Here is a 15457-nt window from a genome sequence, read left to right on the forward strand (position 1 = left end):
GGGACAACTCCGGCCCAGATAACAGTGGCCATCTATTCCTTCCGCAAATGAGGCTGCGAGGGACGAGCTGCACCATCAGGCAGATGTGTGCACGTTTTTGTGGCGACTGAGAGGTCCCATTGTGTCTCAACAAGAGGAGGGTTCAATCTTTTCATTCCTTTTTTTTCTGTCGCTGGTTCTGGCTGCAAACGCCTAACCGAACTCTGAGTGAAGGAATGGATGAGTGAATGAATGAGCAAGTGATTGGTGCCCTTAGAATATAACAGATATGAATTGCTGATAGTCATCTGCTTCTCATTAAAATATGTCATTGCCAACAAGAAGGTCGTATGCAATGAAAATAGATTTTATAGAATAAATAATAACCCATAAAATAAATAAAATGCCCTTGATAGGGTTGATATTCTGTGTTTTGTTAAAACAGGAAAGGATGCTGTAAGATCATCATCAAAAATATTGCAACGAACAGCTTTGTTACCTGTATGACTTCTATCAATGATCCAATCTTCTGTAATATAATATTTCAAGAACACATATATTGGCACATATACAAGTTTCTATGTTAGCTTTCTAGCTGTTTTCTTTTGCCTTCACAGTCTACATCATGAATGTTAGCAGGGCGAATCTATATGCAAAGAATGGCAGGTAACAGATGATAGATGATTGGGAATTTACATTATTTACAAGGAGAAACAAACTAGGGCAGATGCAGAGCTGTACTTGGGGGTGTTGGGGACCGGATGGTGATATATTTTAAATGTGAACTTTCAGCTTGATGTGTAGGGAGGGATCCAAAAAACAGAGATGATTTGGGGACAATATTTACACTCTGTCTCAGCGTAGAGAACAGGATCAGTCATACTGAGCCGTTGATGGGATTACAAAGTGTGGGTGGAATCGTGTGTGTGTGTGTGTGTGTGTGTGTGTGTGTGTGCGTGTGCGAGCTAGCGCGCGCACGCACGCACGCACACACACCCTCTCTGCACTGTCTGTAGTACAAAGTGGTATTGCTTATAAGCACAGATGCTATCCAGTTCTCTCTTGGAAGCTCACGGCAGCTTTTCCTGCCAATATACTTAACTACACTGTACCTGCCACAAACCCAGAAATTATTGAGGCAAAAGAGAGAAGCACTATATTTCAAGGGTGTTACAAAAAAAAAGACAAAATGAATTTGTGATTATTATATAAAGCTTTATTTATCTTATTTTCCTCTTCAATGAATACACCCAAAACCCAACATGGCTAGAGGGACTTGTGTCTCCACTATCACTAACGCTAGCTGGTTGTGCTGGTATGGTGGCACAGGGGCTGGTAGTTCAAAGCCACTCTATCCCAGTCTCTCAAGACACTTTACTCACATTGCCTTAAATGGATGTGAGTGAATGTTGGGTGGTGGTCTGGGCATGGATGCATTATAGAAACTGGATACCGGACTGGCAATATGGTGGTGCGCTGATTTGCCCCAGTGGTCACTTGAGGTACTGCAGCAAGAAAATCCCCCCAAAAATTCACCAGAATCGTTTTGATTGGTCAACTAGATTATGTGAGTTAGAGAGGCATGATGGGAAGTGACAATACTACGCATGCTCTATGGGTCCAATAGAGCAGAAGTCTAAAACTTTTTCGGCGTATGCGCTGGGTGAGCAACTTCATTGAAATGAATGGGCCGCCATCTTGGATTCTGGGGGTTTGGGTCTGAGGGGCTGTTGGCACAGGTTGTCAGTCTGGCCCAGGGAAGCTACACATATAGCTTACCACCACCAGTATGAATATAGTGTGGATGAATCATTAATCGCACATGTAGACAAACTTGGATTAACTCTACAGGGTTTATTCACATGGGGCACACAAAGAAAGTCCTCGGATTTATTTCCAACCCAGGGTCTTTCTGTGTGGTGTTTGCATGTTCTCCCTGTGTCTGCGTGGGTTCTCCCCAGATGCTCCAGCTTCCTCCCACAGTACAAAGACAAGCTCAACATCAGGTTAATTGGAGGCTCTAATTTGGCTTTAGCTCTGAATGTGAGTGTGCTGCTTTCTCCATGTGACCTAGCAGTGATCCTTGAACTTGTGCAGGTTGTGATCCTTGAACTTGTGCAGGTTGTGACCCGCCATCACCCTGTGACAGCTGGGATAGGTTCCAGCACCCCCATGACCTTGAGTGCAATGCAAAGTGGTGAGATAGTGGATGTATAGATGATGGATGGATGGTTTATTCAAGAATTTTAAGTCTAAGAAAAAACTTGCTGCGCTTATCAGAAAGAGCAGAAATAGACCAGTTTAAAACATATCACTGGTTGTTTACTGGTACCAGTATGACTATTTTCCTACCAAATGCGGTTAATTCCCACAGTCATATCCCCTCAGACCCTAACCATATATCACAAGGTGTTCCTGTGCAATCCCTGCCTGTTTTACATCTCATATCCTTTTTTGTCCCTTTTGCTCAACATCTGACTGCGCACTATCATCCCCACACCCCTCTCCCAAATGGCAAGACCAGGTCCTTATAATTAAATTAGCATTTTATTAATTCCAGCTAATGCCTGGGACTGCGTTTGCTCAGAAGTGTAATTAAACCGAGATGACCTGGGCTGCAATTAGAGGAGAGGGGCAGAGAGGACATGGGGACTCAAAAAATACTTTAACCAGTCGTTCACTGGTCCTCCCTAAAACAACCAAAAAAACACCATCATTACTTGAAAAAAACAACATTAAGAACAATTAAATAACTTCACCTAAAAAAATGTGAGAAACAGAAATGAATGTATTTCGGACTCTGGAATATAATAAATAAATAAAACTAAAGCGAGTTAATTGTCATTTGCTCATTTGATCCAGTTTATCAAAAAAAAAGAATTTCTATGATCAGCTTGCTGACAGAAAGTCAGAGTTAGAGGGTGAGTTCAGGTCATGCAAAGCAGGGCTACTCAGGGCTTTCCAGCATCCAGAAATTGGAGGCTGAAAGTGATGGAGACACTCAGCTGTGTCCCCAGAAATGGCAGCATGGCTTTACGCTCATAATTAGAAATTCAGCGGTGAGATGTGAACTCACCCGGTGTGCATGAAAATGTAGCTGAGGAACCTCCAGGCCTGGGCACGGAGCTGGGGGTGGTAGGGTAAGGGACTCTTTAGGAACGATGGACTGGAGACCTGCAGGACCAGTCGGTCCAGTTGGAATCCATAGTACATGAACACAGCAACCTGAAGAGTCACACAAGAGGAGGAAGCTGTTTAGGAGCTGTTCTCACAAATCCCATTTGCTCCCATGGGAATCAGGAATCAGCAAAACCCCACTTTCATGTCTAAAGGAGCTATGTACTAAATAGTTTCACCACTACATGTTGCAGTTGTGCACTGGATGGTCACCAAAACAAACCCGTGAAGGAGACCTCATCTACCGGCTTGTTTTCAAGTAAGACACCCATTTTATTACGACACCTTTAGTCTACGGCGGTGCTGTTTATTGACACTGCGACTGATATCACATCCTGAACATCTGTAATTAGCTTCTCTAGGGAGAAGGAGATTCACGTGCACTCAGGTGATTGCAAGGCTGGCCCAGAGGGATGAGACAACATCACACAAATAGGGCTTGTGTCACCACTTTCTACTCCAGATGACATTACATCACTATCTCTTTAGGATATTAATATTTTCAAAAGCATTTTTTATCATGAATAAAACATTAACATGTTGAGAGCTTTATCTTTATGACAAAATAAGATGCATGGAAAGAATGGATGTCTTTATAAAATATTTAAAACCTGCACTCACGGCGATCAAGGCCAAGAGGGCAACTAGACTTTTTAAGTTTACTTAACTTGAAACAAATGCTTAAAGCTTCAATCTGAAATATGAAAACACTGACTATTTAAAGTTTGTTCTACTATAGGTAGTTTTTTTTAATAGTGTACATCAGTAACAAACTGCTCCTTTTGCTGACAAAGGGTTTGTTTTTTTTCTCAAAATGTTTGGCTGTTTTTTACAGGTCAAAGAACATCCAAATGAAAACCGGAGCCCTGGATTTTTCAATAGAACACTGGGTGGCAGCCACTGTCACTACGAGGGCAGGCCGGTAGAAAAAAGTGGAGGTTGAATTCTTGGAAAGACCGAGTGTGCCTTCACCTCAGCGATGGTGATGGCCAGGATGAGCCAGGGAGGGGGGCAGTAGGTGTAGCTGTCAAAGTACCACTTGCGGTCCACTTCCCTGGGCAGAGTCTCGTAGGCGACGTGTCGAATGAGCCGCTGGGACATCCCCAGGCCCACCTCGTCCCTGAGGCTGCAGCCCTTCAGCTGTCTGCTGCCCTGCAGGATGGCCCTCCGGAAACTGTTGGAGCGCTTGCTGCTCATCTAGCGGGAAGAGGAGAGTCATGACGAAGGTGAAGAGGAGGCGCTAAACGTTTCTGCTTTACTATGATGAGGCGCTATAAGCTTGGTGTCATCGACGTTGCACTTTATATCAATGAAAACACAGGCAACTTTACTGCATAACATATGAGCATATGTCTAGAGTGAGCACTATAAGCACAAACAGGCTGTTCATCTTCTCAGAGACTCTCCTACTTCTTCTCTCCCTCTGTCTGCTACTGTTTTTCCTCCGGTGGGATATAAAAACAGACTGATCTTATCATTTGTTTTTTTGCATTCCAAAATGTTATGGTGTAGAACATGAGGTGATGGATGATCGATCCCGTCTGCCACTTTGATTTCTTTTTATTTATCTGTTTGTTTTTTGGCAAACCTAAATATATGATTCTCAAAAGCCCTGAATGAACTCACACAGAGAGCATACACATGCACACGCACACACACACACACACACATATGCAGGCACTTCAGACATACCATCATTATTCACATCGTCTATCTTAAAGTCTCTCGCCACTGTCTTTAATACTAAACAAGATTCAATCAATCAATTGTTTGCTGTGATGTTCAGAGTAAATTTAGACACAGAAGTACAGTGGGGCCTATCACACATTCCTCAATGCACGAGCATGACTAAAGTTAGAGGAATCATATTTTTTTAAAGAATATGTTAATAATCGAATTATTTTATTATAATACAAAGACTGTATGACAAAATCCAAGAACAATTCAGCATTAAATATCAAACGAAATGCATACTATGCAGATTTAACATTGCAGTTCAGATACAATGCGACAGTCTTTTTTTCCTTTCAACTGTTCCCTTCAGGGGTTGCCACAAAAATCGCACACAATCGATTCACTTATTTCATTGGTCATAAGATATGATCTGCCTGTCACGACACATCCTCTTTTGTATGTTTGTGTGTTTGGGGCTGTATTTCCAGTACAACCTGGCCGGGGATCTAACCTGGCCCCTCGCTTTACTACCAGGTCAAACAAAGACCTGGTAGAAAGAGAGATAAACGATCAAATAAACTTACGGGGAGGGACAAACAATACTGTAAGGATATCGACTCCACCTTATAGCAGTGCCAATAGTCACTTAAAGCAAAAACAAATACATAGATTTGAACCAGATTATGTTGCGTGTCAGTTCAGATCAGTAGAGATCTCGTTCTCCTTTCCTTTCCCTTTCATACTGTTACTACTCTCTGCACGCTGGTCTTTAGTCTCATTGTCTGCAGGACATACGGAAAGCCCTGATGTGCCACTTAGTGGATGTGATTTTAAGGCAATAGATTAGTGTAACGTGGCTATTTGGGTTATTAGCATTACGTGTTTGGTTGTGCCTTCGTTTATCTGTTCAATGATTGGCAAAAACAAAAGAATTTGTTATACTGAGAAGGGATGTTTTTATTCAGGATGCGGAATGAGACGGTAGCGTGAGTGCAATCCAGGTATCAGCAGGTGGCTGAAGTGGCAGTTTGATTGCAGGTTTAAACGTCTCCAAGTGAATCACTGTCAGAGATAGAGTCTGCAAAAAAACAACAATCATTTCAGCGCCGGTGTTGGGCACAGCAAAGTGTGGGAAAATAATTAAAGGTTACCATGGTCACTTCCAGACCTCAGGCATGCACACACACGCACACGCACACACACACACAACAGGACCTCCCTCAGGCAGCAAAGGCCCATAAAGACGGTCAGTTCTTGGTGGGAAGTGACTGCAATTCCTCTCCTCTTTGTAAAGCTCAAAAGAGGAAAGAGGCGCTGGCTGTTTACCTTCTGGCGAGGGGAGAGGAGATAAGGAAGGAGGGGAGGTGAGGTGGAGAAATGAGTGTTGAGGCGGCACCATTTGACTAATGATGACGGGGCAGGAGGGATGGGGGAGAGAGAAAAACATCAGCAGAAAGAGAAACTGGTGGCAGAAAATAGGCTGGATGAACTGAGAACAGATGGGCGAAGCGGAAAAAAATAGACAGGAAAGAGCAGGACAGGCGCACATGTTGGCTTTGACAGACACAGACAGCGTTACCAGCGTTTAGCTTGTACACAACTTATTAGTGAGCTCCCAAATTGAAAATACTTGCGATCCTTCTGCTCAAACAGCAGTCACTGATGTGAGGAATTAGGGCCTCGGGGTGTAATTTAATTAGAAATAGCAAATTTACACTGACCAAGTCGTGTGGTTGAAGGTGCATGAAATAGAGTTCAATTGAACCCAGGAGGTTCATTTTTGGTAAATGGAAAGTATGCATGCATTAAAAAAAGAAGGGTCTTTGCACAAGCAGGTGGAATTAAGGAGCAAATTCTGTTTCGAAAATTTCTGTTAAGATTCTTGCCACAAACTTATAAAAAGGGTGAATATTTTTGAAGTTTCTCCTCTTGAATTATTAGTTATGGGAAGGTTTTTATCTTAAGCAACACATAAAGAGCAAGGAAACAGGGAGAGAGGGTAGTGAAGGGCTTAAAAACATTAAACAAGGCTGCAGCCAGATGGAAGATGAATGTCAGAGTTGAAGTCGATGTGAGCTGAAGAGGGGGGGTGTGAGTGGCAATCTGGGTGCCAAATGTGACAGAGCAGCGAGCAGGTAATTACTGACACTCACGCTGACGGACGACCTGCAGTGAAAGGAAGATACGGCGTGACAAATAAGATGTTCGCAGTTTGTCTCTATCTGTACCTCATTCACTTTTTCATTTTACTTTTTTTCATTACAGAAAAAGAAACCAGCCAGTGAAGTTGTTGGAGGCTGCGATTCTTTCACGTTCCCTATGAACTATAATCTTTATCTACCTGACCATAGGCACTGCAACATACTGGATTCATATGCATTTCAAACCCAGTAGATACTGAAGGGCACTCATCTTAAAATTCAGCGAGAATCTTATAAATTGGTTTGTTGTTGAAAACAATGCACTGTCAACAATCACAGCTCACTTTCTTACTATTAACAGAATATACGTTTTATTATTAAGCCAAGACCAACAAGCATTCCAACAAGATGTCCAATGGTTTATTAGATTGAATTTTAAGTTGCTAAACTCAAGTTTTCCACTTCATTAGGACCTGCTAGATTTAGACCAGACCTTGGGACATGCATGGGTCCCTTTCTTGTTGTCTTGTTTACAAATGGCTAAAAAAAGTGATTCTGTGACCAGCCCTGACCTGATGATATGTTTCTCCATAATGTCAGAAAATAAACTTTCCCAGAAACAAAAAAATTGGGGAAAAATAGAAAAGGAGCAAATCCTGCAATAATCTGCAACAATTATTTTCACGTTGCTCACTTTGCAATCATGTTATCCAACTGTTTCCCCCAAATATCAGAGCAATGCACCATTCTGATAAATCATGTCACCTCATTCCAGCCTGACCTGACAAACTCTCAGTGTTCAGCCTGTTGCTGCCTCCACAGAGCTGTCGGAGGAGAAGCGCACAACAGGAAGAGGGAGGGAAAAAAAGGTGAAACTATGCACGCTCCTTATTCCTCTCTGTCCCACTTCCACGACCCTCGGCGTGCCACGTGACGGGCTGCCACCAATGGGATGGGAGAACAACAGTAAAAAATGTAAAAAAAATAAAAAGCCCTTTTGACATGTTTCCAGGCTTCATTCTTCGCCCACTGTACCAAACAATAAACAGCTCAGAGCAACAAGAGAAAAAGGGAGACATGGACAAGCTCAAGCTCACAGGAGACAATGAAGTCCACTCAGTTCGCACGTACACACACACACACACACACACACACACACACACACACACACACACACAGTCCATCCCTTCAGCCACCCAGTAGTTATTGTGTAGCACACAAAAACTCCCACCCACAAGACCACTCTCCCCAGGCCAGCTCGGCTCCTTGTGAGGAGCAACAGCGAGGCAGGCGGAGGGGAACAGTGAGAGGCTGAGCAGGTTACGAGGTGGAGGAGTGCAGCTGGGATACTTGACTGAGACCGCAGACACAATCAGCGGCGCGCTGCAGTCGTGAAGGTGAAAGTGGAAGTGGGCCGAGGTGAACGTTAAAAGGGGATTCATCGTCGGGCAGAGAGTTCGGCCACGCTGATGGTGATTGGTGTGTTGCTTCGAAGGCTGGATGCAGAGACGCCGCACAAAGTTAATTCAAGCAGCCTGCTGCACATGAACGCACAAACTCTGAGGCAAATTGATTGGCCAAAATCCACCGGGAAGGACACAATGTGTCGAAATACTCACAGTGTTTTAGAGCTCCATTGAAATAAGGTATTATTCCAAGACAGAATTTTAGCATTCATAATCTTACAATGTGTAACAGCATGATACTTTTATTACTGGTAGTTCTACCATGATATACAAACCAAGATTTCATACTTCTCCATAAAGCACTGTTGCCACTTTGCCCTGGAGCAACAGTGTAAAACATTTCAATTGATTTAAATTGATTATGAACATTTACAACATGTTTTATGGAGCACTGTGAATGCATTACAATGCCTTCTGAATGCGCGCACAATGCAACACACAATAGGTCTTCACAGACAGTGGAATTTCGGTGAAAGCTGTGGGATAGCTGAGAGGGAGCAGACATTAGCATATAAACTGTGTTTATGTTGTATTCTCTTTTCTTCCTTCTCTTCTGGCCCCCTACAAAGCACAAAAGTTTTTTGCTCTGCTTTGGTGAGACAAAGCAGTATTTCTGCTCCACTAGCAAGTCTGTATTAAACAACTGCACCATGGAACAGAGGGTATAGAAGATCTGACCACAACTTCATCAGGGACCACGAGTCTTTCCACCAGCGGCACCACACAACATCATGCAAGACTTGTGGGTTCGGCAAAAAAACGTTGTTTCTGTTCCAGGTGACAGAGACAGCAGAATTAACACCAACACTAAGAAGTGTTGGCTAGACATCTAGATGGAACATCTCCATCTTGTTTCTCAAATAAGTGATTTATTTACATGAACTCAAACTGCTTCAGTCAGAAAATTTGGATTATTTTTATTTTAGGAAAACCACATTAGTTTTACTTTTATTGTACAGCGATTATACACTTTTATTACTGTATATATGGCCAGTATGTTAAGCTATTACCCCTATTAAAAATGTGTGACATCTACTTATTCTTTAAATCAACATTATTCTATCGCATTCATAAAAGCACACAAACAACTAAGGTGGATGTTGGTAAAGAGCTGCTTATAATATATGGCGTATTATAATCTCTGATGAGATATATGTTCATAATCATCTCACCAGGTTGACAAAGTCTTGGTAGCAGATCTTGCCGTCGGCGTTGCCATCAGCCAGGGCCAGCAGGACTTCCAGTTTGTGAGGATCCAGTTCGGAGCCGTGAGTTGCCAGGAGGTCCCTGAATCGCTCTGTGCTGATGAAGCCAGAGTTCTCTGGGTCAAACTGCGAACAAATCATGACAGAAATACAAATGACCTATCCATCACCAAGAATATGACATCCCTGCCCGAGACGACGCTGTTGATGCAATGTTAATGGACAAACATACGGCAGTACACTAAAAAACAATGAGCTATGCGCACTCTATATACCATCTGACACAATGCTGCTCAGCATGTTGGAGGACGGGGGGGGTCAGTGGTCGTGGTTGTCTCAATTTTACTGTTTGAGACAAAACTAGAAAGTTCAAGACAAACCTGAACCTCTGAGGCAAAACCTTTCCTACATTGCTGTTTTTCTTGGTTGCAGCCAGGACAAAGGTGGCACACAAGTACAAATAAATTCGACAAAACAATTCACTTTTTTTTTCTTTTTTTTTAAATGGAGAGAGAGAGGAAGAGGAAGAGACTTTTCCAAGATGGCCTGAAGGAAACCATGGGAGGAAACCAGGAAGAGTCCTAGACACTGTGCGCTCCTGAGGACTAGTGTGGATGCTGCAACAGTGGCAGTTTTTTTAGAGCCTTTGAAGATTGAAGGAATTGTTAATCCCCATTGGCTTTGGTGACAGTTGCGCTAAACGTCTGTGTATCACAGCTTGCCACAGGAGAAAGTGCCGTGCATTTGATGTTTGCCGTCCCACAAAAAAAGGAAACTTAGAGTCTGGCTGAAATACCGTTGAAAAATCCTATTGGTCCACTTTCACGTTGTAGACGCATAATCGTGTGTCCAGTCAGCACCCAAGGGTGGCATCCCCTTTCCAAGCACTTTACATTGGCTCCCTACCAGGTTAACACATGATATAAATCAAAAGGATTCAGATAATATTCTGCCTAACGTGCCAACTTAAAAAAAATAATAATTCTACCGCAATTTATTTTGAAATTCAAATTTTGATAATATTTAAGACATTAATGTCTCTTGGCCTATGTGGACAATCTGAAAATCATCACGATTTATAGTTGGAAATTGTTTACAAATACCTGTTTTAAAAGCCATAAATCCTGCATTTTATTTATTTTACAGTTTCTATGTTCATGCATACAGTATATCATTCTGCAAATAGGATGTCATGTGTATGCTTTCCTTTGTGACCATGTATATGATAGTCAGTGTATGTGGGAGTGACCAAATACAAGTTTACCCATGTAGACAATTTACGCACAACAATGTTATGACATCTGCAAATTAGAAGTCAAATTACCTGCCACATTCCTGCACACCAAAACTGAAAATAGCAACTTCATGTGTGCGTTATGGGGACACGGGCACGCATGCGCGCCTGTTTGTGCTTGCCATATGCTAATGTTGGCAGACGCTGAGTAAAGCTGGGCTGGCAGCAGGTGCTGACAACAGGCAGAAGAAGTTTTGGCTCTCTCTCATGTTGTTTTTCTCCAATTTAGCAAAAACTGATGAGGCTTCTTTTTTTTTTAGTGTTGAAAATACACAACATACACTTTATATATATATATATTTTTTTTTTTTTTTTTTTTTTTTTTGTTTGTTTTTGGGGGCACCTGGCAACAATACAACAATAATCATGCATATTCACAATCACATAGACGGACATTGTATTCATACCTGAAAGTACTTGCGTATACAATTCTAATTTTTGGCCTCATTGATTTCTTTTTCCCAAAATATCAAATGAGGATTATGTCTAATATCAAGTGTTTCCAATTTTGGGAAAAAGGGCAAAGCCTTGTGGAAATACAGGAGGAGAGCACGGTAACAGATTAGGATGGATGAGGACACACAGCGAGGTCACAAGGAGAGCAGCAGATTAACATTTTCTTAGAGTGAAAGTAGGTGTGATAGAAGGAGGAGTGAGGCAGAGAGAACTTTTTTTTGACACATGATAACATCTGGTACACATCTGTGAACCAGTCAAAATTTTATGGGGAAGGAAATGAACAAAAGTCTCAAAAATATTCTTACTAAAGTAAGATTTTTTTGAAAAGAAAAGTACAAAAGTACTTTTTTTTGAACAAAGTTCTATGAGAGCTATGAGAAAAATGCTGCGAGCTGATTTTTTTTAACAATGTTTTTTAAAAGTATGTGCTAAGCCACCTAGAAATTCTTAGAAACTAAATATATTTTTTATAAAGCTCATATTTATTTGACAACAAAACAGGAGCTTGTTTTTCAACATGTGATAACTGAGCAGGTATAAATGTGTTTTCATATGAAATATCATATCATATAATAAAATATACACATATTAAATGTCCATTTTGAAGAATATTGCACAAGAACATTCATGGAATCATCTGCCCAGAATTGATGCACAACATATTCTAAAGAAAGGACCTTAACTACATGTATCTACCTATTAACACTGAAAGAGACTGTTGATCTTGCTTACACCTGTTTCTTCATTAGCAATGTAAGGCGGTCCCATGACGTAACCACACTTAACATAGTGCTACACCTGCAACAATAGACTGGATGGCAAATAGATTGGAAAGGTGGCAGGAGAGAAAGAGCAGTGCTAGAGTCAAGGCAGCTGCTGCTGGTCGCAGATAACCTGCTTTGATCCTGGCCTGAAACCTGCCCTTCATGTCAAATTCCAACTGTCTAAAATAGAGTCACGTCCTTTCAGTCAGTATGGATCTGTGCAAATTTAGACATCAAATCTCAGGAGTCCGGCTGCCTTGCAAGGTTACATGTGCTGAACCAAACTACTCTGTTAGTTACGAAGAAGAAAGCCAGAAGCAGCCAAACCGTGAATATATTTATTCAAGACGTGCACTGCCGAGTCAAACATCACACAGCATTTCCCCACTCCTGCATGTTGTTGACATCACACTAAAACATCACTGGCACCACCGCAACACACACACACACACACACACACACACACACACACACACACACACACACACACACACACACACACACACACACTCTTTCTAGAAAATGTTACCCATTTCAAAGAAAGTACCAACCTTCTGTCGCAGTACACAAGCCAATTTCTGCTGGGAGGATTTCGTCACGATCAACTAACGTCAGCCAAAGTCAGTCCCACCACTAGCACAGTGAGCACACACATAACAATATGTGGTGTGTGTCTGTGTGTGCGTGTCCCTGTCACACTGTCTGTCTGCTGCTGCACAGGGTCCCTCCTAACCAGATTCAGGGATTACAATCCAGTCCATGAACCTCCATATACAACTCCCCCATCTGTCCCTCTCAAAGATACACACACACACACACACACACGCACCCACCCTAAAGCCCTATTCAGCCTTGTGTCCCCTGCCCAAAGCTGAACGCCCCCCCTCACCCTACATTCAGCACCATCTCCAGCTCCCTGCTTTCACTCTTTCTCTGTGAGGACAGAGCAGGACGGGTGACTATACATTACTTCCTTACACACACACACACACACACACACACACTCACGCACGCACACATATGGGACGTGACAAGTCGACTGGCTGGCTTTGAGTGGTGCAGCCGCAGAGGGACACGCACGCTCAACAATGGGCCTCCGATGGCAATTTCATGCAAGATTTAGCCGATCCTTTCGTTCCAATTACTGAATACTTCCTCTTTAAGAAGCACATGTGATACAGAAACGACTCCACTTCCAAAAGTTTATAGTCTATACAGCCAAGACAGACGCAGAGTTCCTGGCTGTAGGACTGGGATTTCCCATCGCCCATTGCATTCAGTTCTAGTCTGGGACAGTCTGTATTTTAAATTCAATGTTTCATTCACAACAAACACGTTCCAAAAAATCTCATATATGTGTTTTTGAAATGTTACATTTGTCAAAGAGGATACCATAAAAAATATGTAATATACATTTATTTTCTTGTTTTTAATGAATCATTTATTGTGTTTTTACTGTATGAAAGACTTGTACAGTTAATTAACCAATGAAGATTCTGTGAGTGACAGGGCTTACTATATACCGCAGTGCTGCCTTGTTGCTGACTGGATTCAAGTGATTTACCAGAACATGATTGTGAGTTTTACTCCATCACATTTTCCATAACTAGGTTGTATCTGCACCAAAAGGCTTGTTTCACAGCAAAAAGCAAAGGGAGCAAATCCCTCAGATTAAAAGAGGGACGCGCACTGCACATAAACACACACACACACACACACACACACACACACACACACACACACACACACAAAATAAAATCCTGATGCAGACATAATACCACAAAACATGACCATGAATGAGCCCTCATAAGACGGGTTTCTTTTAGAGATGGATGTCAGTGGGGAAAACATGCGGTGAGGGTTTGGTGGTTCAGGCTGGGGGGAGGAGGGGGACGACAGGGAGAGGGTTGCGAGGGGGGGAGTGACAGATTAGGCACAGTGCACGGCTTATTGACATCATTTTTTTTTTAAATACGGGAATCCCAAGGAACAATGGGGGAGGCCCTTCCAGGGAGCTTTGTTTGACTATGTGCCAGTCAGTTTGCCCAGACAGCCTGGAGAAATAAGTCTCAGCAACCAATACTATGCAAATCGCACTCCAGAGAGCCTGCGGTTTACATATATCCAGGGGTTAAAAGGACAGACTGAGAAATAACAAAATGTAGCCAGAGCCAAGAGGTAATAACAATTTAAACTGTGCAACATTCTGTGTCAGGTTTCCATAAGCTCCTCTAAACATTGCTTATTAATAATGACAGTTATTGCATCCTCCCAACCAGAGGGGGATTCAGTTTAATCAAGTCACTGCCATGGATAAAAAACATTATTGTCTCTGAGGCGCCGAAATGGATGGTGAAGTGTACATGTCCAAACTTCTCAGTGTGGCCTCTCTGGCTTTTTCTTCCAAAACATCTTGCATGCTCTTTCCCTCTGAAGTACTTTTGTGATTCCGGATCCTGTCCATCCTGGTCACTGCCAAAGAGGAGCTCAATCTCTAAACCTTCTTACTGATACTCTTTTATCAGACTTTCCACCTGTTCAAACTTGCCTTTTCATGCCTTTAAACTTGTACTTCAAATCCTCCACCTTCTTAATGTGGACTCCCTGTGACCTCACTGTTCCACTTGGGTTCTCGTTATTCACACCCACACTGCGGCTGACCTCCCTTCCTCTCCTTTCCAGGGCATACCTTCACCCCACTAGATTCTCCCCCATGTACTTCCTGCTCTCACTGCAAATCACAATGTCATCTGCAAACGTCGTACTCCACAAAGTCCAGTCTAACCTGGTCACCTGTCAGCTGCTTATCACTACATTGAACAAGAAGGGGGGCAGAGTTGATCCTTGACTACATCAGGGAAAAACAAACAAATGGAAATAATTTTGTTGTTTTTTGTTAATAAGGCAAAATAAGTAAAAGTCTTGTACTTCTTGTACTCTTGTTCTCTGGATGTGCTACAACGAACGTCATCTTACTGAAACATCCAGTTCTGAGCTGGAATGAACGGTGCACGTGCAGCATGTGGGTAAATGAATAAACTTGAATAAACTGCATTTGGAGACTTAAGACTAATTCTTAGTTCAATACATTACAAATACAAATGCATGAGGTGTCAAAAAACTTTTCCACCACTGTATGAGTGCCTTATTTGTTAAAATATTGATCCTTTACTCATCAAAACAATGATTTATACTCGGTATAAATCACTTTAGCGTGTCTTGTCTCTCTGTAAAGTCTAAAATGCAATAAGCTGACACAACAGCAGGCAACCACACTTTCTGCTAAGCTACAGGGGAA

The 15457-nt window shown here is 42.2% G+C and overlaps 1 protein-coding gene across 2 annotated transcripts in view; it reads right to left on the reverse strand.

Annotated features, from left to right (window-relative positions):
- rhbdl3 (rhomboid, veinlet-like 3 (Drosophila)) overlaps positions 1-15457 on the reverse strand; it is a 53286-nt gene that overhangs the window by 11308 nt on the left and 26521 nt on the right. For both annotated transcript variants that reach the window (XM_076043194.1, XM_076043186.1), the window contains 3 exons: positions 9610-9768; positions 4129-4353; positions 3056-3204 (listed from right to left, as the gene is read on the reverse strand). In XM_076043194.1, coding sequence (XP_075899309.1) covers positions 3056-3204; positions 4129-4353; positions 9610-9768 — 533 coding nt within the window. The remainder of the gene's footprint in view (positions 1-3055; positions 3205-4128; positions 4354-9609; positions 9769-15457) is intronic.

Source organism: Nelusetta ayraudi, unplaced genomic scaffold, assembly GCF_046127955.1.
Source record: "Nelusetta ayraudi isolate G7.1 ecotype Tasmania unplaced genomic scaffold, CSIRO-AGI_Nayr_v1 ptg000004l, whole genome shotgun sequence".
NCBI classification, from domain to species: Eukaryota; Metazoa; Chordata; class Actinopteri; order Tetraodontiformes; family Monacanthidae; genus Nelusetta; species Nelusetta ayraudi.